This window comes from Ictidomys tridecemlineatus, chromosome 2 (genome assembly GCF_052094955.1).
Source record: "Ictidomys tridecemlineatus isolate mIctTri1 chromosome 2, mIctTri1.hap1, whole genome shotgun sequence".
NCBI classification, from domain to species: Eukaryota; Metazoa; Chordata; class Mammalia; order Rodentia; family Sciuridae; genus Ictidomys; species Ictidomys tridecemlineatus.
In genome coordinates, this window is record NC_135478.1 from 12,265,624 (window position 1) to 12,288,529 (window position 22,906).

General features: G+C 49.4%; 1 protein-coding gene across 7 annotated transcripts in view; it reads right to left on the reverse strand.

Moving 5' to 3' along the window:
• The window catches only part of Brd4 (bromodomain containing 4), an 85,840-nt gene that overhangs the window by 5,127 nt on the left and 57,807 nt on the right, over positions 1 to 22,906 (reverse strand). For 5 of the 7 annotated variants that reach the window (XM_078037693.1, XM_078037692.1, XM_078037694.1 and 2 more), the window contains 10 exons: positions 22,260 to 22,549; positions 21,127 to 21,489; positions 20,303 to 20,431; positions 14,289 to 14,498; positions 13,464 to 13,663; positions 12,780 to 13,075; positions 11,637 to 11,747; positions 2,218 to 2,270; positions 1,690 to 2,077; positions 680 to 1,267 (listed from right to left, as the gene is read on the reverse strand). In XM_078037693.1, coding sequence (XP_077893819.1) covers positions 680 to 1,267; positions 1,690 to 2,077; positions 2,218 to 2,270; positions 11,637 to 11,747; positions 12,780 to 13,075; positions 13,464 to 13,663; positions 14,289 to 14,498; positions 20,303 to 20,431; positions 21,127 to 21,489; positions 22,260 to 22,549 — 2,628 coding nt within the window. Of the gene's footprint in view, positions 1 to 310; positions 427 to 679; positions 1,268 to 1,689; positions 2,078 to 2,217; positions 2,271 to 11,636; positions 11,748 to 12,779; positions 13,076 to 13,463; positions 13,664 to 14,288; positions 14,499 to 20,302; positions 20,432 to 21,126; positions 21,490 to 22,259; positions 22,550 to 22,906 lie in introns of all 7 variants that reach the window. The other 2 variants (XR_013434190.1, XM_078037697.1) reach the window with 2 other exon arrangements.

The window sequence follows — 22,906 nt, forward strand, 5'->3', positions numbered from 1 at the left end:
GCAGCCACAGCCCTGCTCTGCTCTGCTCTGCTGCTCAATTTGTGGGCTGCACCTGGAGAGCCCCCAAGGCAGACTGTAAAACCTACGCTGTCAGTCCAGGATCATTGCCCTGATCCTTAATGTTACCATATCATAAGATATAAGCTGGGACATGGCCAGAATATTTTGATTACCAGGTGGGCCTCACAGTGCTGAGAGCAGAGCCCCCCTGTTCCAAAACAGCACTCACAGCCCAGACCTGCTCCTGGCTCTGCCTGAATCTCATTTCCATCTTGTTTACTAATTCAACTATTGCTTGTACCATAGTCACCTCCTCCAGGAAGCCTATTCTGAACTCCAAAGGTGGATTAGGTGCCTCCCTGGGGCTCCTGGATTCCCCACCTTGCAGGAGTTAAGGGTGCATTGCCATGTTCTTGACTGTGTGTTCTAAGAGAAGGAAGAAAGGAAGCCTTACTTTGAGCAATCTCAGTTTGCAAGCAAGACAGACATCTAATAAAGACACTGTAGGAAGCACCAATGCTCCCTGGGTACAGCCCCTCTCCTCAACTGCCCCAAGCATTTGAAGCTCAGTTCTGAGATCATTATAGTCTGGAACATAAGCTAACCGCCCCCCCCAACCCAAGAATAAAACTCAGGCCCAATACTGGCCTCCCCAGAGCCCAAGGGCAGGGGCACTTACCAGTTGAGTAGGGGTCTGACTTGTGGTGCCGGGGTGAAGGGTGATGCTGGATAACTTGTTGAGGTTTGGCAGGCTGGGCTGGGGGTGGCTGCTGGCCCGGGGGTGGGTGGGGCGGCTGCTGGCCCGGGGGTGGTGGAGGTTGCTGGATGTGAGCGGAGAACTGCATGGGTTGCAAGTGCACAGGTCGTGGTGGGGGCTGGTGCTGCTGCTGGGGTGGCGGCTGGGGTTGGGGTGGTGGTGGTGGTGGTGGCTGCTGTTGGAGCTGCTGTTGCACAGAGGGATGGGGTGGGGGTGGCAGGGGTGGAGGGGGCTGTGATTGCACCTTCACGGAAGGGAGTAGCGGCGTTGGGGGCTGCACCTTCTGCAGTTGCTGCAGATACAGCTGCATCTGCATGGAGGTGAGGGGTGGGGCAGATGGCTCTTCATCCTCCAGCAACACTTGGGGTGGCTGGGGCATAGGGGGCTGTGGGAGCAGGGGTGGCTGAGTCAGGGCAGGTGACACAGCAGGGGGCCGGGTGGGCTTGGGGGGGAGGGCAGCAGCTCGGTTGCTGGGCCGCGATGGCTGCTGGGGCAGTGCGTTGTGCAAAGCTGGAAGAACACAACATTGTGGCAGTGAGGTCAAAGAGCCTGTGACCAAGGCTACCCTTTCTGCTCTATGCTGATCCCATCTGAACTCGAGTGACCTCCTTTTGGCCTCTTATCAACTAGCACTCTCTCCCCACCCTCTACAGCTGTGCTGTCCCCCCCAACCCTTCCGCTGGCTGTTTTCACACAGCTTCCTTAGGACTCAGCACAGGCCTTGGTCACCTACTCACAGACCTTCACCAGTTTATCAGGATGCGTTTCTACATCCCCCAAATGTGAACTGCAGAGGGATCTCATCATTTTCCACCTAACACAATGCAGAATCCGTATCTTCTGACCTGAGCAGCTGAATCTAAGAAGTTTTCTGAAGTACCCAGTCATGGCAGGGTAGAACCCAGGTGGAAGGGGGCAGTGCCACCGCTCACCTGGAGGAGAGACCACGGCGTGCTGGTTGAGATGGGGCGGAGTGCTGTGCTCAGGTGGTTGGGGCAGGTGAGGGGGCAGCTCAGGCTGCGGCAGATGCAAGATGGGCTGTGTGAAGTGGCCGATGGGGTCGAAGACACTGCCTGGGAGCTGCGGCTCCAGAACTGGCACCTGGGCTGCGATGAAGGGTGGGGGTGACGACTTCATCACGGGGGCTGCCTGCTGTGGCATGGAGGGTGTGGGTGGTGGTGGTGGGGGTGGTTGCTGCTGCTGCTGTTGCTGCTGCTGCTGTGGAGGTGGCGGTGGTGGGGGCTGCTGGGGAGGAGGGGGTGGCTGCTGGGGCACAGGAGCTGGGGCCGGCTGCATCTGCTGATGGTGGTGGTGATGGTGCTGCAGGCAGACAGAAAGATATAGAGGCTGATATCAGGCAGGGACAACAGGCCCAGTCAGCCCCAAGGTGCCCCTGGGGCCGAAAACTGAGTGGCCTGCCAGCTCTCACCTAAGGGAGAGGATGACCCTGAGCCACATACCTTCTTCTGGTCCCTCCCTGGATGCCCCTTCTTTTTTGACTTCGGAGCCATCTCTGCAGAGAAAAAAAAAGGTGGTAAGGCTCTGGGGGAGGTCATAAGCTGGCTTTGAATGCAGAAGAGGAAAAAAAAGGGTGCAGGGCTTTGAGGGTATCTAGGTTGGTCCAGAATGGTCATTTTGGGAAAGGGAATGATGGATGTCACCTATCCATCCACTTTTCCTAGTGGGGGCTATGCCTGAAAAAAGCCTCTCCTGCCAAGCTTGGCCACCAGTGCCATTAAAGGATCATCTGCTGGCCACAATGGAAATTGAGCTAAAGAGTTCTTGCCCAAGGCCTTCCCTTATCCGTGTGTCATTTTCATTGTCCATGTGCTCTGGACCCCAACTGGCTGTTTTGGGATAACCTACGATGTTGAAAATGATCCAATTCATTGAACAGCTGAGAAAAATGAGCTGAGAAGTTAAGGAGACTTGTTCAGGGTTACACAGCTAAAGTGTAGCAGTCTGGGGCCTCTAATTGCATTGCCTTCAGGAGACCCTCACCTTCCCATTGTCCCAGGGGAAGCAATGGCTGGGGTTGAGAGACCAGTGCTGTCATAGCCTGGTCGCAGAGCCACAGGATGAGTGAGGAAAGTACCATCAGTGGGAATGTAGAGAGGGTCCCCCCAGTGAGCACCTTTGGAGAGGAAAGGAAGCAAATTAGCCTCCACAGAAGGAACAGGTACAAACAGGGCAGATGCCCATTGTCATGGCTATCAAAGGAGGAGGACATCAGCCTGCTTCCTCTTCCCTCAGGGGAGAAGTCCATTCTCTGGGGCAGAGCCAACATGTTTCAGAGAAGACAGCATGTACCCTAACTTCTCCGGGGCCATTGGCTTGGTATTGACACCGTGTAGACATTTCTGGGGTGTGCCTGCCTCCTTGACACATCCTTTATGGCCTGTGCACTCACCTCTGCTCCTTTCCCAGAGGTTCATGCTAAAGAATGTTTACCAGCTGGATGCCTCCTCAACAGATGGTGTACCAGTTCCAGAGAAGGAAACCACCCCAGCCTGTGCTCCCAGGCAGGCAAGTAATATAGGTAGAATCTTTCAGATTCTTGTCATGGAGGCAAGAATCTCATACCTTTTACCTTTGCCTGGCTTCCCCTGAACTCCTTGCCAGGATGCCAAAACTTACTGCTGGTTTCAGAGGATGTATGCTTTGTCTAAATCGAGGCTACCTCTCTGCTCAGAGTTGTTTCTCGAGGGCTGTGCTAAGCTTTTGAGATGCATGACCTTGAGGTGCAGTGTGCCACCAAAGGGATGAGAAAAAACCTCATGCCTTGTAAAAGCTCACCACTCCATGGCAAAAGACAAGACATGGACACACACCTCAGCAGCTATAGACACATGTCCTCATACAAATGGTGAAGGCAGCAAATGAGGACATCTAGGACATGGGAACCAAAGATAAGGTTCCAAACCCAAACACCAGGATACAGGGCTCAGGACTCTAGGTTAGAGTAAAAATCTAGAGGGGTGTTCTTGTAGATGAGATATACAAAAGAGTGCAGTTTAGGTAAGCCTGCAGGGTTAAGACAACATCTGTTTGCTGTGAGGCTGGAGGAACACTAGCTGGAGAGGCTAGATGCCTCTAGACCATAGGTGTGGTGAGGTTTGCAGAGCTCTGATGTCTTACGAGGCACAGGCCACTGAACCAAGGAATAGGAGGAGCAGTCCTGGACCTCTCCAGGATAAGCTCTTCTAGCACCTGTTCCAGTGCAAGGTGGTGGTGGATCAGAGTAGCTATTCAAATGCTGGGCACACTTCTGAGGAAACTTGGCACAGAAAAGGGAAGTTAGGGAAAGAAGCGAGGTCACTATGTGAAGTCTGACCTAGAGAAGCCTCAGAAATGTCCAGACACGGTCCAGTGGTGGAAAGGGGCTGAGTGGGGCCATGGTGGCACGTTGTCTAGTATCCTTGAACAAAGCATTCCTTTTTCCCTTACAGAAAGGAGGGGTAGTTGAGCAGAGGTCCACACGATCAGGCATGGGACCAAGTACAGCAGGCTCCTGGGGATTCTAAGGAGTGTCTTGGCTGCCTCGGAAAGCTCACAGGGAGTGTGTTCTAGGTTTGTCTCCTGAGACAAGGTGGAAGGCTGGACCCAGATGAGACTAAAGGAGCCAGTGGTGGGGCCAAGGAGAGATGGAGTGTGTTTTGGGACAGCCCTATTTGGCTCCCATAGCCTGGGCCTTGTGTTGGAGTTACCAGTAAGAAGACAAGACATGAAGTGCACAGCTTCACAACACACCAGCCCCAGACACCCCCACACAAAACTCTCTGGAAAGGGTTACATGGAGATGGCCTCAAGTACTGTGTGATCTTTATTCCATGACAATCTTCAACTCAACACAAATTTCATCTTTACATAGGATATTAATTGTACAAAGGAATAAAACGTTTTGTAAAATCTGATTAAAACACTGATTTCTCCCATCCCACCCCCCACCCAGCCCCACTTCAGCCAAGGAGACAAAAAGGAGGGTGCAGGGCAGTGTGGGGTGGGGTAGAGAAGAGGAGCCCTCGATAGCTCCCCAAAAGGACCCCAACTAGCCCTTGGCTGAATCCTTCTATTGCCTGGAAACAGGAAGCTGCCAACAAGGAAGAGTGTGTGGGTACTGTCCTCTCTGCTATTCCCCAGGCACTCAGCACAGGTGATAGCTTAAGTCTATAGAGCTCTCAAGCTCAATGGGCTCTGGATATGCTCTGCCAGATGGACGCCCCATAGGCAAGAAAGATGGGATGGAGAAGGACCAAGGAGGACCCAGCAGGAGAAATGGACTGTAGCTACAACCTGTATACACCTTGTCGGGGTGAGAAAAGGGGTGGCATGTGGCTGAGACACTGTGGGAATCCAGGCTGCCATTTGGTCCAAGACAGCAGAATCTTCCCAGAAAGATAATGCCAGCAGCTTCCCAAGTGTCCTGTGGGAATCTCTGGGCACAAAGCGCCCCATCCCAGCCAAGCCAAGTTCACTGGGAACACATAAGGCGCAGGCCAAAGGGCAGCTCAAAATAGTCTGTTTGGCAAATGGAGCTGACTGGAAGCCGGATGCCTGGAAAGGACTGGGAGTGGTTTAGGAACTCAGAAGTATCACTGCAGGGCCCTGGGAAATTTGGGGGAAGCTACAGCTAGACCCTGTGGCCACAGCAGGTCTGGAGCAGTAAGCAGCACAAGGACACAAGGAGCTGGGGAGGGCTGCCAGACTTCTCCAGGCAGGCACCCACAACCCGACAATAAATGGCACCTCCTCAATGTGCTTCCAGCTCCAGAAGGCAGACTCCAAGGTTCCAGGAGATGGCAGACCTCTAGGAAGTACACGTAAACTACACTTTTTAAAAAGAAGGGGGAAAAGAGCCCTCTAGAATGCAGATAGTTTCTCAGGGAACGATTCATATTAGGCAGTATTTTTTGCTGAGATGCTGGTCTCATGACCAAAAAAGGGCTGGTATTTAATTTTAGAGCAAAAAAGCTATCTGGTACCCCTGGAAGGGCTTGGATGATGTGGCCACCCTCAAGTGCCCCAGCCCCAGTGCCTGTCATCATCATTCTAGGGGACTGGTAATACCCCTCAAAAGATGGGCAGCAGGTGGCCCACAAGGGGCTGTGGTTGACGGCCTGAATGACCCTCACCAGAAGCTCTGGAAATTACTTTCCTCTTGAGGAAAGAGGCCAAAGAAGTTGGGAAAATGCCCACCAGGCAACATAAACGTCTAGAAATAGAAATAATGGGGATGGAAGGAGGATTTCAGGAAGCTTCAGTCAGCTGTGGCTGGTGATAGCCTCCTAATCAAGCCAACCAGGATGGCCCCACTGAGTCTTCCAGGGCCCAGATGGCCTTGTCTCTGAAGCCCCCACTCCTTGTATGGGGAAGCTGGGGAGGTCAGAGTATTCTTTCTTATGCTAAATGAAATTCCTGGGCCAAAGTCACTTGAAGGCCTGAGAGGGAAGCACTTAGGGTCTGGAGTCTCAGAAAAAGAGGGAATGAAGAAAGAAAATATACTGTGATCAGGCTTTGCACATGGAGGAGCACCACATGTACACGTATATGGGGGGATTGTCATCACCCTCCAGGAGATGCTACCCACCCAAAGGACCCCAGATGATCAGGGAGGCTGGGCACGATAGCCAGGCAGTCTTTGCACAGGGAGGCCTGGGCGGCCGGCCAGGCAGGCAGCCTTCCCAAAGGCGGGATTAGGCGTGTGCTGCTGGATATGACTAATCCACCCCAGGGGACAGGCCCAGGGCTCTGAGGAATTCCATAACTTGATGGAGTCCTGTCCCTTTCACAGAAGAAAATGGACTTAAGCTATAGCTTGCTGGGAAGGAATCTGGAACTGAAGACCGTTTTATTAAGAGTCCGTGTCCAATGATTAGGCAGGACCTACATAGAGGAAGAGAGAAACCAGTGTGAGAGAAATGGTGTGGAATGTACCATCAAGTCACAAGAACAGAAGAACTGCAGACTGAGCCAGTCTTCTGTGCCCCAGTGGCTGACAGGGCACAAGAGAATGGTGCTGGAGACTAGGAACCCTGCCTAAGGCAGGAATAGACCCCACCTTTCCTTTAGAAGGGCCATGGATCCAGCATATTCAGACCTCTCCAAAATTGCCCTGAGCTTATTCACACTTCTAGACAGAACACCTGTTTCCACTAACAAGTTCCATATGTGTCCCAACTGCCTGCCTGCTACATCTCCTTCACCATTACTAAGTTGCTCCAATTCAATGTCAGAGACACCTCTCCCTGTCCCACTAGCCAGTATGTTAAGCCCATCAGTCATCTGCTAACTTGAGTCTTCTTCTTTGGTGTGGCTAGAGAACCATCACCCCTGACAGGGGTGTGGAGTGCAGGACCTCCAGATGAGGGAGGCAAAGAGCAGAGCCTCATCTTTGCGTTCCTCTAGATCCCCAAAGCAAAAACAAACAAACAATAAATAAACCCCATGAATTATAAAGAAGACTCCATGACACTACTGAGGAAGGGGGTGGGGATGGAGAAGAACCAAGGAGGAAAGTCTTGTCCTTCCCTTCCTTTTCCAGGGCATCAAACATGGTTTCCGGATCAGGGAGGGGCACCAGGCAAGTCCACCCTTGCAGCAGCAGCAGAACAACCACACCTCTGCTGGAGTCCTGGATGCAACAACACACTGCTCCCTGGTCCTCAACACATGCCTGGGAAAACCCCACCCACTATGGCCTCTCACTGTAGGCCACATTCCATAAGGATGGCCCTCAACCCAGTGAATCCTTAAACTCCTCCAGCTGTAACTCGTGTGTGTGTGTGTGTGTGTGTGTGTGTGTGTGTGTATACAGTTGTCACATGGCTGTGCAGACCCCCAACCCCTTCATGGACTTCACTCCTTTCCAAGGGCAAATGTCATACCCTGGGAGCAGGCAAGCCACGGCCTAGAGATATGACTGGAATGAGTCCCTCAAAGACTCTGGGGGCCAAGAAGCCCAGACTAGTTGTGTGGTTAAGAGTGTCCCATGGCCTCTCTCTGCACTTCCCAGCTCAAATTCTTCCAAAACATCCAACATTCCTTTTTACCCTGGAGCTAGTAAGAAACGCCCACATGCTCTCCAATCCTGGGAAAAGGAAATCAGGAGACTAAAATAGCTGCACTGCATTCTGCTGTAACCATAAGACCAGGACAAAAATCAGAAAAAATCTCCTCATATGTCCCGGAACCTCTGTCTTGGCACAGATAGGTGTGGGGGTGCTCCTGAAAAGGATGCAAACTGTGCGGCCACCACTGCCTACCAAGACCTGTGCATGGCATTTGAGAAGTGCCAGATGTCAGCAACATGATAAGTGAGATCTGGAGGAAAGTCCTAGGATATCCCATGCCTCATGCCAGGGAGACTGGATCCCAGTGCTGGTGAAAGCAAAGGCTGCAGCCCACTGGGAATGGCACTGGGAAAGGGAGAACCTACAATGTCTGTCTCCAGCCTGCCAAGGCCAGGTCTGCAGGTGCTCTAGAAGTGGGGGAAGGGGGACATCTGGGTACTAATCCTGCATAAGCCAACACTGAACATGTAGTTCTATACTAGAGCTAGATTGAAGTCCACTGAAAACCATACAACGCAAGTAATAGCTCAGTTCAGAGGAAGTGGTGGGACAGCACTGCACGCTGCTGGGCAGGGAACAAGAAAATACACAGTGGTTAGGACCCAGCTGGGAAAGCAGCCCCCACACTCTCATCTGGGCAGTATCCCTAAACTGCAACCTGGTCCCAGAGGTTCAGGATCCCAGCCCTGATCAGCCTGCAGCATTTTTGCATGGATGGCTGCCAGAAGAGGGCTCCATTTACCATCCTCTTCCAGAATGATTTAGCACCACTCTTGAGTTTCTTTGGAGATTCATACCCTGGACCAAGTCAGAACTGATCCTTAATATAAGCAACAAAAATAGGCCCTTTCAAGAATTTCAATTCCAATCCACATGGAAAAATAAGAACAAGAAGGGCAAAACAAGTTCCAAAAGATCAAGGAGAACTATCTTCAGCACCCCACTACCCTTTCCACTTCCCCCAAGGCAGAGCTGCCTGTATCCACCATAGAAAATGGGACTTCTCTGCTTCTTTGGGACCTAGGAAAGCAGATATTGGAGGAGCTGCCTACTGGCACCCCTATCCCACCACCAGGAAGAGTACAATGTTCTCTGTGGCATGGGGTGGCAGAAAGATGTGTTCATCATTCACCATTGCCACATGTGTGCTCCCACTTTGGGAATCTGCTGTACAAACCACTTATAGTAGGTCCCTCCTGAGCAGAAGTGCCCAGTCAGCTCATGAAAGAGCCTGCCAGTGCATACAGAAGGCAAAGAAAAAGCTACTGCTCCATCACCAGCCCTGCTTGCCAGCACTTAGAAGATAAAATGGAGCCAGGCAACACCCACGGTGGGGAGGACATTTGGGAAGAGAGGACCAGCCCCCCTTGAGGCAGCTAAGGGAGTGGTCTGAGCCAGATGAAGGGAGCCCGAGAGCATGCAAGCCAGCAGTTCTACCACCGTAAATCTCACCCTCTATCCCGCCAGGACGGCCGTTCCCAGGACTCTCAAATTACTTGTTGCACAATCTTTCCACTTTCTTTAAAGGGGAAGTTAAAAAAAAAAAAAAGGCAGCAATGGAGAGCTGCTGAAAATTGAGTTGTGGTATGGCCAGTAGCAGGAGTGGGGACAGGGCACCTGTGGGAGCCCAGGAGGGTTTCTGCCTAAAGCAAACATGGAGAAGAGGGCTGGAGGGGACCAGAAACAAAGTCCATAGTCAGAGACTTGCACTTAAGACATGATGATCACAGCCCCCTAAAATACAGCATCAGGCTAAAGCAGTCCCCCTGCACAATCCAGCCAAGTTGTTTTAGTGTTAGGTCCCCTGCCAGTTCAGCCTTTGGAGGTTTTCTTTTGGCTAGTGGGATCTTTAGAAGAAAACCTAAAAAAGCCCTGGAAGGAGCAGCGTGGTAGAAAACGCAAAATGTGCAAAAACCCAGAGGAAAGGAAAACTGGAGGCTTGGCTGGCACTGAAAGTGAAAAAGTCAGTGTCTACCGGGAATGCTAATTGGGATTAAGAATACAGCTATTCACCCTGTCAAGGGCAGGACGCGCCCTGACATTCTCCCACCCCCAGCCCAGGGCCAGATCTTTTTGGCAGATCAGGTGTACAGCACCCCCTGCAGGCTGATGGATAAAAAAGTAAGGAGGGGGAGAAATAATACAAATAATAAAAAAAGTTAGGTTGGTGTGTTAGGAAAAATCAGAAGGTGAAGAATGGCAACAAAGGAGGCCAACAACATGCCCCAGGCAGTATCTGCAGCCAGTGCTGAAGAAATGTAGAATAAACGAGCCTTAGCAGATTGTATCTCATTTAGGCTGATAAAAATGAGGTAGTCTAGACATAAGAGTCCTGGAGAAGCCCCAGCCCACCACAAGTGCCTCTTTCCCCCAACCCCAGAACCCTTAAGCAGAGGTGGGCTCAGTGCATTTGACCCCATGTACACACACCTTGGAGCAATCTCCCAACTGCTGCACAGAAGCCTTCACCTTCTTTGGAAATATTATGCCATTATTTCTATGCATTCAATTTGTGGGGGTTAGCATTTATTTCAAATTAGATTAAAATTCTAACTGGGATAGGACTGTGGAAGAAAATGCCAGGAATCTCTTGACTCAAATACATGTTTCCAGATGGATCTGTATACCCCAATACACCTGGCAAAGCACACCTGGGACCCCATGGTTGGGTCGCAGGTGTTCGGCTGCTGATCTACTCAGCTGATGGGACTTGACCTTTCCAGCGGCAAGCTCACTTATATGATATATGCACCAGGCCTCCCAGCTTCCACGGCTCCTTCTCTACCTCTCCCTGAGGCCAGCCTGAGAACTTGCCCCCTGAGAATAATGAAAAAAGTGCACACCTAGTGAAAGCAGGCTCCTTCCTACCTAAACTAGCTCCCAGCATTGCCACTTGCCTGCCCCTGCCCTCCAGCTCTAAAGCTGCTACACAGAAGGTGGGCTCTGATGGGGCACCAGTGCAGATCCATAGAACACAAGGAACTGTTAGAAGAGCAGGACATAGGTGTCCAGGTACATGCAGAGTGAGAGCAGAACAAAGAGCATTCTACACAGTAGTAAGCACACTCTGGAGAGGATTAAGTGCCCAGAGCCCAGACGACAACGGGATCAAAAGCAAACTGGCAATGCAGTCTGCCAGCTGCAGGTGGCTCAGCTCTCACCAGTCTGGTCAAGCACATTCTCTGCAATAAAGCACTGTATGCAACAGTGATGTGGGCAACATGTAGGGACGCAGTCTTCCCTGGGGCAAAAGGCTAGGCAGGGCCACACCAAGGTGATGGCATCACCTGGGCGCCAATACCCACAGTTCTGAAGACCTAGTCCCCTGCTTGTTACCCACCTGAGTTCTGCAGTGTTGACGTTTTTTTTTTCTTTTAAGTATTTTTTAGTTGTACTAAGACACAAAGGTATTGTGTACACACACACACTCACACACACATATATATGTTATATATAGAGATGTTGTAGATGGACACAATATCTTTATTTGTTTATTTTTATGTGGTGCTGAGGACCGAACCCAGGGCCTCACACATGCTAGGCTAGTGCTCTACCGCTGAGCCACCACCCCAGCCCCAGTGTCAATGGTTTTGACTACTAGTCCTTCCTAGCTTATGCCTCAGGAGTGGGGGTGTGAGGGACACATAAAGAGAATGACCACTGTATCACAGGGTTACTCACCTCCCCTCAGGGAAAAAGTTAACAAGGGAGATGGACAGACAGAAGAGCCCATCAAGTTCCACAGACTGTTGCCTTTGGGTACTGGTGGGAGGGGTCTAACACAATGCTTTACAAAGGAGTCACCTAACCTGTTTCGGAGTCTTCGCTGTCAGAGGAGCTGGACTCGCTGGTGCTCTCTGACTCTGAGGACGAGAAGCCCTTCATCTTGGAGGAGCCAGCAATCACATCAACTTTCTCAGCTGCAATTCAAGCAACAGACACTGTGTCAGGTAAGACCCCTACCCAGGAGGCTGCTGTTAGCTATGGCATATCCAAAATGCCAGAGGAAGGACAAGTGGGAAGCCTGTGCCTCATGGGTCTGAGCGCAGTAATTACCAGCCGCCACTGTCAAAGGACCTGAGTGGTCCCACATTTCCTGCTAGTAACCACTACACACAGGCTTGTGCTGGAATTTCAAGGCCCTATCAATTTCTTAGAAAATCCTTTGGAGGGTTTCTCAGGGATCTGGGGACAAGTCAGAGAGCAATCATGAAGTACCGCTGGCCTTGGGGCTTCCCTAAGTTACCCTTCTGGCAGAGGGTGAAAAGGACCTATAAGAGACATGATGCTAGAGACAAAGCAAGACAAGGAAAGAACCCCAGTGGTCTCCTAGAGCTCTCATCTAGTACACAGATGGAGGCCCAGGTGGATATTATAATATAGTGCACTTGAAGAGGAGCCAGCCTGGGCTAGGAATATAAAGACTGTAAGCAAAAATGCTCCAACACAGATCCCAAGTACTATGGTCCCTAGGAAAAACTTATGCGCCAAAGTGAGGCATACACAACTTGAAAAACATGCCTGGAGAGAGGCTCACATCTCTACTAGAGAAGGACAGAGCTTGGCTCAGCTCTGACATAATGTCAGTACACAGATCCCTGGGACATGGCAGGCCTGTCTTTCCTCCTGGCCTTGCTCTACTCTGGCTCCAGAGGTAGGAGGTAACTTCTGGGGGACTGAGTGATAGGTAGCTAAGGATGGAAACAGCTGCAGCTAAGAGTAAGGCTCAAAAGAGAGGTGCAGGTGGGCTGCAGACAGCCATCAGCCAGAGGATCTAGAAGGCTCTGATAGGTGAAGCATAAATGCCATAACCTTTCATAGGTTTTTGTGTTGAGGACATCGATTTTACAATAGGAAAAGAAGGATACAGAGGGAGAGAGGAGAGTCAGAAGGGAAAATTAACTGAGGGTGTCCATGAGAAGGACCCCCATATCCAGAGGGCCCAAGTGCACCTTGAGGTTTCCTTTTCTTCCGCAAACAGGAGGTGACGTAGCGCTCCAATTCGCGCAGTGTGGACGGCTTCAGAGTTTCAAAGTCAATCTCAATCTCATCGGGATTGGAGTTCTTCAGTGAAGGCTCCCGTGACTGAATGATGTGCACCACGCGGCCCAGCTTCTCACCGGGGAGCTTGTTGATATCCAGGCTGAGCTGTCGCTTCTCCTCATATGACATGGGTTTGCATTTGTCCTCTTCCTCTGACTCATATGTGGGAGGGGGCTTGCTCTTCATGGGTGCTGGCTCCTTCTTGCTATGAAGGGACGATGCAGATACCGTCAAGAACAGGTCTCCTGAGGAAGCCAGGCACTCATTCCTCCATGTATATGGGGGCAGGGGGCTTCCCACACCCCACCCAGCTGGTCTTCACAAGAAATAGGCTTGAGAAATTCATTCCCTGGCAATACCTAGTAAAAACTGACCAAGGGATGCACAAGCTGGGATGTGGCTGCATCCTTGGTGTCTACACCATAATATCCTCTCTTGCAAAACACAGAGAGCTCCAAAGACTCATCCCAGAGAAAAGGGAACAGAGAACAACTAAATGTTGCTGCAAGTGAGTGTCTGCCGGCCTGTCCCACCTCACCATGGGTGTGTTGGACAGAGGGTCCCCACCCAGAGTAGACTTGGGAAGCACAGACCTTGCACTGCTGTTGCTGCTGTTGTTTTTCTTCGTCTTTTTGGGAGGAAGTTCCTTGGCTTTGCTTTTCTTATTCTCCTCCACTTCCTCTTTCTTTTTGTGCTTTTCCTTTTTCTTTTCCTTCTTGTCTTTCTCCTTTTTCTTTGGTTTGTTCTGCTGGGGCTGCGAGAGGGCTGCAAGTTGTTCATGCACGGCTTTGAGCTGTAGAGCAGACAGGCAAGATTTATACCCAGGGCTGAGATCTCCTTTTTATAACCCACACCCCGGGCATCAAACTATATGATACAAGGACACCATGGGGCCCCAAGAATCAGGATATGGCACAGCAGGAAGCAGAGGTAGGGCTGGCCCTCAGTCAAGTGACCTGCCTCAATAATCAGATTCCAGAGTTCCCATACTAACCCATTCCCCAAATTCCAAAGTATGCCAGGGTCCTCCTCAGGGGAGGAGCTGTCCAAGCCGGCCCTTGGCTATCCTGGTCCCGAGATGCTAACAAGGAGGATTCCTCAGAGGTTGGGCAAGAGTGTACAGATACATCAAGCACTAAGGACCCAATGACTAGCTTGGAGGGAGGGGGCAAGCAGACAGCCAGCCCCAGGAGAGATGGATATCCTGGCATGGCCTCCTCCTTCCAGACATGGAAAGGACACAGAAGCCTCATCTTTACCCAGAAAAATGAGCCCCCCTCCCCCAATACTACGTGGTGATCAACACGTACTTGATCTAGCAGATGGGAAAGGCCATAAGGGAACAAGTGGGAATGGACAGTCACAGACATCTCTCAGAAACCTCTAGGTCCATGGACTCTGAAGGCTGGTATCCTCACCTGCTCCTGGAGCTCAGCTAGCCGTTGGGCTCGCTCTTCCTCAGAGTCGTCAGTGGAACTGTCACTGTCCGAGGAGCTATCACTGCTGCTGTCACTGGATGAGGGTGGGGCCACCACCTTGGTGGGGGGTGGCACTGCTGGGGAGGACACAGCCACCACTGGCTCCTCAGGCTCATCTGGCATCTTGGCAAAGCGCATTTCAAATACATCCTGGGGAGGGAAGCCATGCCCGCAAGGGTCACCTTGATCTTACTGGCTACTGGGGTCAACTCAACGGGGAAGTAAGCAAGAGGGTAAAAGAAGGATGCAAGGATGAGGACCCCTCTCTGCCACTAACATGGGTGGTGAGGAGCTGGCTCATGCCCTCTGGCTCAGGTCATTCAACACTCCATTCTCAAATCTCACTAACTCATTAGTAGGGCCAAGTCCTAACATGGCTGGTACTCACCGAACAGGGTACACAATTACTCAGGTCCAGCGCACTGAGAACATTAGTTTGAGGGTGCTTGAAAAATGCTGGGCTCAAGGCAAAACCCTAAGAAATAGTGCCCTGAGGCTGCTGACCGCCATCAGATCTATGATTCCCAGAGCAGGAGGCTCTGCCAGCCTTTGATTCCACAGGAAGCAATAAGAATTGCCATTACAGAGAACCTTGCAGGCAGAGGGAAGAGTATATGCAAAGGCCACAAGATGGGAGTGTGCCTGGCAGAGTGCAAGGCCATATGATTGAGTTTATATCCCCATTCTTCACATTAGTAGGGCCAAGTTCCTGGCTGAGACAGCTTCAGTATATATAAGGCAGAGGTATGGGTGTACTGAAGAAAGGCTCAGTCACCTTGTGAGGTGCAAGTGACCTGAGCAGAGGCCATGGAGATGACTAGACATAGGAATTCATTCCAAGAGACCCTAAGATCTCCTGACTCCAAGATTCAAAAGTCATATAGAACTATGCGAAGTTTTAGAGCTCAGAGAACAGGAGCTTCATCTGGGGTTCCAAGGGTAAGGACATGCAAACCAGCTGACAGGTTCCCCCCTGTATTCTGATGATTCCACCATCAATCCAGTGATTGCTCTGGACAAAAGTCGAAGGAACAGATTTCCTGGTAGGATTTTTTTGTTGTTTATGGTGCTGGGAATAGAATCCAGGCTTCACACATGCGAGGCAAGTTTTCTACCAGATAGCCACTCCCAGACCTCCTAGCAGGACTCTGAGACATGCTTTAATCACAGAACAAAGTAATCAATGAAGCAATACATATAACAAAAGGTACCTTCCCTAAGTGTGTGTTCATGCTTCAGAGAGCAGCGCATAGGGCCAAGCACTGAGGCTATTCCAACTCAGTGCACACTTGCTGAAGCCTGCCCTAGGACTCCCTCTTGAAGGATCAAGAAACACACTCTGAGGTTTCCTCTTCCAGGCAGCTAGAGGAGAGGGTGTCTTCTATAACAAACATGTCACTTCCCTCCCCTTCAGGCCACCCAGTGCACAGCTTCTTCCAGTAGGGCCCTACCTGGAATTCTGTGGTGTGTTCAGTGGTTTGGCTGATGAAGTACTAGAAGAGCAATAACTTTCTAATCTATTCAGAAATAAATTCTTGAGTAGGCCTAAGGACAAGGACAAGGACAAAGATACAAAAGAGATGACTACAGCCTGTTGAGGAGAAGGAACCAGGCAGGAAGAAGGAGTTTCATAACAGAGAAGGCCCCCAATGGGGCAGCATGCAAGATCCTTAAGCCCCACAGCACCTGGTCACGTGCCAGGAGAGCTGCTACCCCAACTCCAACCCACCAGAGCATCTTAGATGTGGATAGGCTCAGGTCCCATAAAGAGCAGCTAGGGCCACAAGATCCTAGAAGAGTCAGGCCTTCAGGAAAGAAGCAGAGGGAAGGATAGTGTTTCTGAGACATGTCAGGATATCAGGACATCACAAAAAGTAGTAACCAACTCTCCTCAGGTCAGAAGGCCTAGAGTGAAAGTTGCTTCAGGTCACTTGTCTATATATGCAGTCTCTCTGGGCTGGCTTTGAGATAGCATTACCCTTGCCACAAGGACATCTCTGTTCCTCCGCCCTAGACTGTGGTTATTTTGGACAATGAAGATGAAGGTGGGAGGCACTCACTTTGAGGTTTCCTCATACTCCTTTGAGTATGTCTTACCCAAAGCCAAGACCAAACAACAAGAAGTACAAGACAGGAATCAAGCTGGGATAAGAAACTAACATCAGGCAGGGCTGGAACTGTCCTAGTTGTGTCCAGCTGTCAAGGTGGGCCCAGGTCTCCACATGGCGTCCCATATCACCCAAATCCTTCCTCTATGGGTATGGGTCATATGTGTTTCTCAGCCTTAGCATGTCCCACTAATTTCAAAGCCAAATATCTCTTCTTGCTAGAAATCCTGTCCGAGGGTCACATACCACAGGCTGCAACTGACCCACAGGGGAAGCACACTCCTCCCTTTAATGAAACAGACATGCTCAGGTGCTAGAAGACCATAGGGCCTCAAGATTCCCAGATGAACCAGATCTGGAGCCAAGAGTTGGAGCTATAGGACACAGAAAGTGGGAGGCTCACTAGGTGCCAGGTGCTAGGGATGCAGCTGTGTGTGTAAGATATAAAGACACCGGGCTGAGGTTGTAGCTCTGAGGTAGAGCACTCACCTAGCCTGCATGAGGCACTTGGTTCGATTCTCAGCACCATATTAAAAAATAAAATAAAAGTATTGTCCACCAACAACTAAAAAATAAATATTAAAATAAAGATATAAAGACACATGTACACCCATCTCAAAACCATTTCCTGCCTCTGGGATACACTTCAGGCACCACAATGTACTTTCCATTTACTTTTTCTCACTGCGATAAAACACCTGTGTATCACCTTGAATTTGTGATTTTTTTCTTCTGCAAATAAATCTCTGGTGATAGCCACATGGACTGCAATCACTACCAAACTTTCTAAATTACTCTTATATAACAGAACAGAGAGTAGAAGGCAGGGCCAGCAGCAGCTCTGGATGTATGGATGGCCTTCAGCCCACGCCTCCTTTAGGCTCCAGAGGAAATTCTTAAGTCTAGAAGCCACTGGCCATCTTTGTGACTGTGGCTGCCAGACTGGGAGATACAAATTTCTTAAGTGGCTGAAGGAGGAAAATGAAATAGATTCTTTTCTATTTAACTTTTTAGATAAATCCCACTCCATTGGCATAACCTAATTAAGAAACTTAACTAACTAAGCAGGTCCTCTTAAACAGTAAGCAAGGGCAAGGGCTTTGTCCATGTCCATATCTGTCATATTCTCCCCCACCCCAATGAAAACTCTAATCATCAAAAAACGTGCTGCTGGGCGCAATGGTGCACAACTGTGATCCCAGTGGCTCAGGAGACTGAGACAGAGGATCACAAGTTCAAACCCAGCCTCAGCAAAAGTGAGATGCTAAGCAACTCAGTGAGACCCTGTTTCTAAATAAAATATAAAGTAGGGCTGGGGATGTGGCTCAGTGGTCTAGTACTCCTGAATACAATCCTGGTACACCACTCCCAACACAAAAAACCCCCAAATCCAAGCTGATATCGAAGAACTTAAGAGTACTTGTCTCCTGGCAGGAAGAGATGGCACTATTTTCAGAGGCAAGCATCTCAATGGGAGTACTACAGGTTAAAAAACTGCATGTCTAAACAGGTTCAACCCTTCCGAAAAGGATAGATACTGGGGACTGATACAGGGGCATTTAACCACTGAGCCACATGCCCAGGCCTTTTTCGTATTTCCTTTAGAGACAGTGCCTCAGTGAGTTGCTGAGGCTGGTTTTGAACTCACAATTCTGCTTTAGCTCCCCTGAGCCGCTGTATTACAGAAGTGCATCACCATGCCCTAAAACCCCTAAATCTTTTTTTTTTTTTTTGAAAAGCAGAAATTGTGTAGAGAAAGCAGCTCTACAGTTTGAGCTGAGGATAGGGGAAAAGATACAGAAATTAGGAAAAGAGAGCTAGAACATATTAGAGGATGCTTTCTTTTTCTTCCCTTTCCCTAACAAAGTGGCTCAAAACAGCACCCTCCAGGGATGGCAGAGAACTTGTTTGGGTTCTGCTGTATTCATAAGGATAAAGAAAGGGCACAACTATTTAACATGGGTAAAAGCTAAGAGTCTTCTCAAGAGAATAGGGAGTGAAGGAGGGAAGCATTTAAGACACAAATCTGTAGCCATCACTGCCACCAGGTGGTCCTGTATAAGAATTGAAGTAAAATTAGAAAGCCTGAACTCTTTCAAGAATGGGACATGTGGGGCTGGGGATGTGGCTCAAGCGGTAGCGCGCTCGCCTGGCATGCGTGCGCCCAGGTTCGATCCTCAGCACCACTTACAAACAAAGACGTTGTGTCCGCCGAAAACTGAAAAATAAATATTGAAATTAAAAAAAAAAAAAAGAATGGGACATGTGAGTTGGGTTGTGGCTCAGTGGTACAGCGCTCGCTCGCCTTATATGTGTGAAGCCCTGGGTTCGAGCCTCAGCACCACATTAAAAAAATCGACTTATTTAATCATGTCCATCCATCTACAATGAGAAAAAAAAAAAAAAAAGAATGGGACATGTAAACACTAAGGGGCAAAAGGGCAGTCGTCTTTATGAAGATGGGTAGCACTACATGAAAAGGGAGCACAACCCTCCACTCCCTGCCAAATTCAGGAAAAATAAAACCAAGAAACAAGTCCTAAATATAAAAATCTTTAAATCTGAGCATGCATTTGAGTAATAAGGCCAGGTCCACATTAGCAAGAGCAAGCTCACCTGGCCCTACAAGGAAGTGTTTTATTTCTTATGCTAGAATTTGAGAACATATCCTCAAATATATGATATGAGGATATGTTCATATCATATATAAAGACAGCCCCTGACCAGATACAGGCTGAATGACAGAACCAGGATAGGGCTACATAACAATGGAGAAGAAGGAAGACACTATGGTATGAGTCTGGGACAGTGTACGGAACTGGTAGAACTGAAAGGTAGGCAAGTGGGACTCAGGTAACCTCTGTGTAGCACAAACTCACAAGTCACCAAAAGCTTACCAAGTCCTCAATTTCAGAAGAACTCTGTTTTAGATGGCTGTATAAACCAGGCGGGAGAAAGCTTTGAGACCCACAACCAGTAAACCTGTATCTTGTGATAACAGGTGGCTTAGCCCTAAGCCTGCTAGGAAATCTGAAAGCAGAAACAACCTATGGTCCTGGGAAGGTAAATTCCCTAAGAATTTCAAAAAGCAGGTTATAAATAAGCATTAAATAATGATTTTATTCTTTAAAAAGTTTTTTTTTTTGGTGTACACACGTGCATGAGAAGGCCCAGGGCCCTGTACATGTTAGGACATCACCATATCACTGAACCACATCCCCAGCCCTATATCTCCAAAATTCTTATTACCCAAAGATAATCAGGTATCTACTTCCAAGTACTTAATTTTTCTTTCTTTAAAATAAAAAAAAGCAGAATCAGTTTATACATTTATGCTAAAATATCCCCCATGTGTGAATTTTACTACCCAGGACTTAACCCGAAGGACAGGGTCCTCGAACTCCTCCCTTTAGAGAACTATGGTCATGTGGAACATCAAGAAAGAGGCACTCTGCAGTCAAAAGGCAAACAAAGCCTTTCAAGGCTTTTGTGAAGAAACCCAGGTGAGCAGTTAATTTGGCTCACAAGTGCAATGAATTGTTTACCTGGCAAGAGTGTCTCCTGCTGACTTCAGAAAAGTCTATTTTAAAGAGGAGTCTGGGCCATGCACAGCACATACGCTTTTGTGGCCAAGGGCATCAGAATGTAGGTGGAGGGTAAGGAGGGGGCTTTCAATGGAGCACCCCCCCCAAAAACCAGCCATCCTGCTTCAATAAACCAACTTTAATGCATGCATTAGTTTGAGTTGAATCAACACTTCCAAAACTATGTGGCATTATCAAAGTAATTGAAATTAAATCTGCTAATATTCCTAAGAGATCTGACCCCTTCTCCCCAAAGCCTCACCTGGAGCTTTCGGGCCATGGCTACCACCTCATGGTCAGGAGGGTTGTACTTGTAGCAGTTGGAAAACATCAATCGGACATCGGCACCAAATTCCTGAGCATCTCGGTACTCACGGGACTCTAATTTAGACTAGAAAAACAAGACAGGTTCCATTTAGCCTTGTCTGCCTGTGTTTTTATGGGGAGGTAGCCACTGAATGTGGTAGCAGCAAAAGCTGCTTAAGGAGCAGGTTGGCTTCTTAGTGGCTCTTGGTTTAAATCAGGCCCAGGTGGTGGTGGTGATGGAAGGGAGAAGCTACTGCCCCAGTTCTCAGCATCAGATGCCCAAGGAGACACTCAAAAGCAAGTCTCTGGACAGAGAATTTCCCAGCTTAACAAATCAAGTTCACCTGGGTTGTCACTGTGACTGGCTAAAGGGCAAGAGACAGAATCCCAGGAGGCAAAAGTTAGGCCAGAATTGAAGAAGGGAAGATGAAAGGAGGGCTGCATCCAGTTCAGATTTTTGCATATACTTTTTCTCCCACAGAGGAGACAGCAGTCCTCTCTATCACAGAGAGCCTGGCAAAATCACCAATCCCCAAATTCTTTTGGAACTTCTACCAAGGCAATGGAGGACACATCTCAGTTCTCCTGACAAGGGGAATGGGGCAGCACTACTGCTTGCAACCAAAATAGCCAAGCACATTGTCTCAATGCACATCCCCCAACTCCCAGCAGGTGGCACCAGGTTTCTTTGGGCAGCTGGGAAAGTACATAGCTACACAGTTTGTGGAAGCTGAAGGCCAGGGTCTGGTCTAGGAGGAAAGCTGGGGAGGGAGGGCTCACCTTGATTGTGCTCATGTCCATAGGGTGTTTGATGATGTCACAGTAGTCGTGCAGGCCCAGAGCCTCCACATCCACAGGCTTATAGAAAGGCCAGGCGTAGGCAGCATGCTTCTTGGCGAACATCTCCTTGAGAATGCCACTGCAGCACTTGAGCTGCTCCGATACCTTGCTGCTCTTTTCCGGCACTGGGTGCTGCTGCGAGTCTGGCACATCCTTCTTTGGGGGCTTCACAGGCCGGCTGCTCTCCCGCCGGGGGCCCAGCTTGGTGATCTTGGGTTCTGGGGCCAGTGAGGGTGGCTCATGAATGGAGTCAATGGTGGTGGGAGTGGTGGTATCTGCTTTCCTCTTCACCCCCTTCTTTGTCTGCCAGAAGTATGGGTGTAAAAGGCTCGGTCAAACATGGCAGCCAGTACAGCCACTCCTCGGATCTCCCCTAAACCAGGCACTACACAGGGTCTCAACACTCTCAGTGATTGGGCTCAAAGGTAATTAGGCAGGCAAAAGATTGAGGACAGGGAGATCCTGTCCTATCACTCTGCTTTGTAGCTAGGATGGGAAAAGACGGTGATAGGAGAAAGTACACAACCGAATGCAGGATTCAGGTCAAAGAAGCCTAATAAAGGGGTTGGGGATGTGGCTCAAGCGGTAGCCCGCTCGCCTGGCATGCGTGTGGCCCAGGTTCGATCCTCAGCACCACATACCAACAAAGATGTTGTGTCTGCCGAGAACTAAAAAATAAATATTAAAAATTCTCTCTCTCTTTAGGAAAAAAAAAAACCTATCCTTCCTCTATTAAAAAAAAAAAAAAAAAAGAAGCCTAATAAAGCCCTTTCCTACAAAATGCTAGAGACCTTTCCCACAGTAGGCACAACTATTCAGATGACACCTGCAAACATGCAGTCTAAATTAGAGACAGAGGAAGGGGGAAGGTATCCACTGGGGAATGTAATATGATTATGAATCTTTGAGTCATCAGGATATTTGCTTTCGGGATGCAATTTATACATAGTGAGATGACCCAGTCAGTGCCTAGGACAGGTTCTGCACAAACCATTAGAAAGGACAGGACTACTTGTCTCCTGTAAGACCCCATTCCTTGGTGGTAGCAACTGGCCGGTACTCTAGATGCTCACCTTCACAGGCTGTGGGGTGGCTGCGATGATGGGTGGATGGTTCTGCACAGGCTGTGGGGCTGGAGCAGCTGGTGGTGGTGGCTGAGGTGGCACTGGTGGGGGTGTCTGCAGTGGCTGGGGAGGCACCACCGTCATAACAGGGGTCTGAACGATGAGGTCTGGGGTGACAGCAGGGAACGGATGAGGTGTGGCCTGCACAGGTGGAGGGTTCTGCTGAGGGGTCTGGGTCTGTGGAGGAGTTGATGCTTGAGTTGTGTTTGGTACCGTGGAGACGCCAGGTTTTGCTGTCCCTACCAATAATAAAAAGGACAGGCAGTTAGAAGCTGTACTAAACACATTGGTTGACTTTGCCAGGATACTAGCACACAAATACATGGTGCATTTGTCCCACAGACAATGTCTCCCATACCCCAAATGCCACTGTACCAACCCATTCATAAGCACCAGGCCTGGAGAGCACCACAATTTCTGGGGCATCGTGACCATAATTCCCCATTTAGGCACAAATGTTACTTCAAAGATGGGATAAAGGAACAGGAAATTCATGCTGAATGTTAGCATAAGGATTATAAATGAACATCAGAGAAATGCTCCTTAGAGCATTCAGCCAAAGCTGACCTTATTCCCTAAAGTACTGCCTTTAGGTG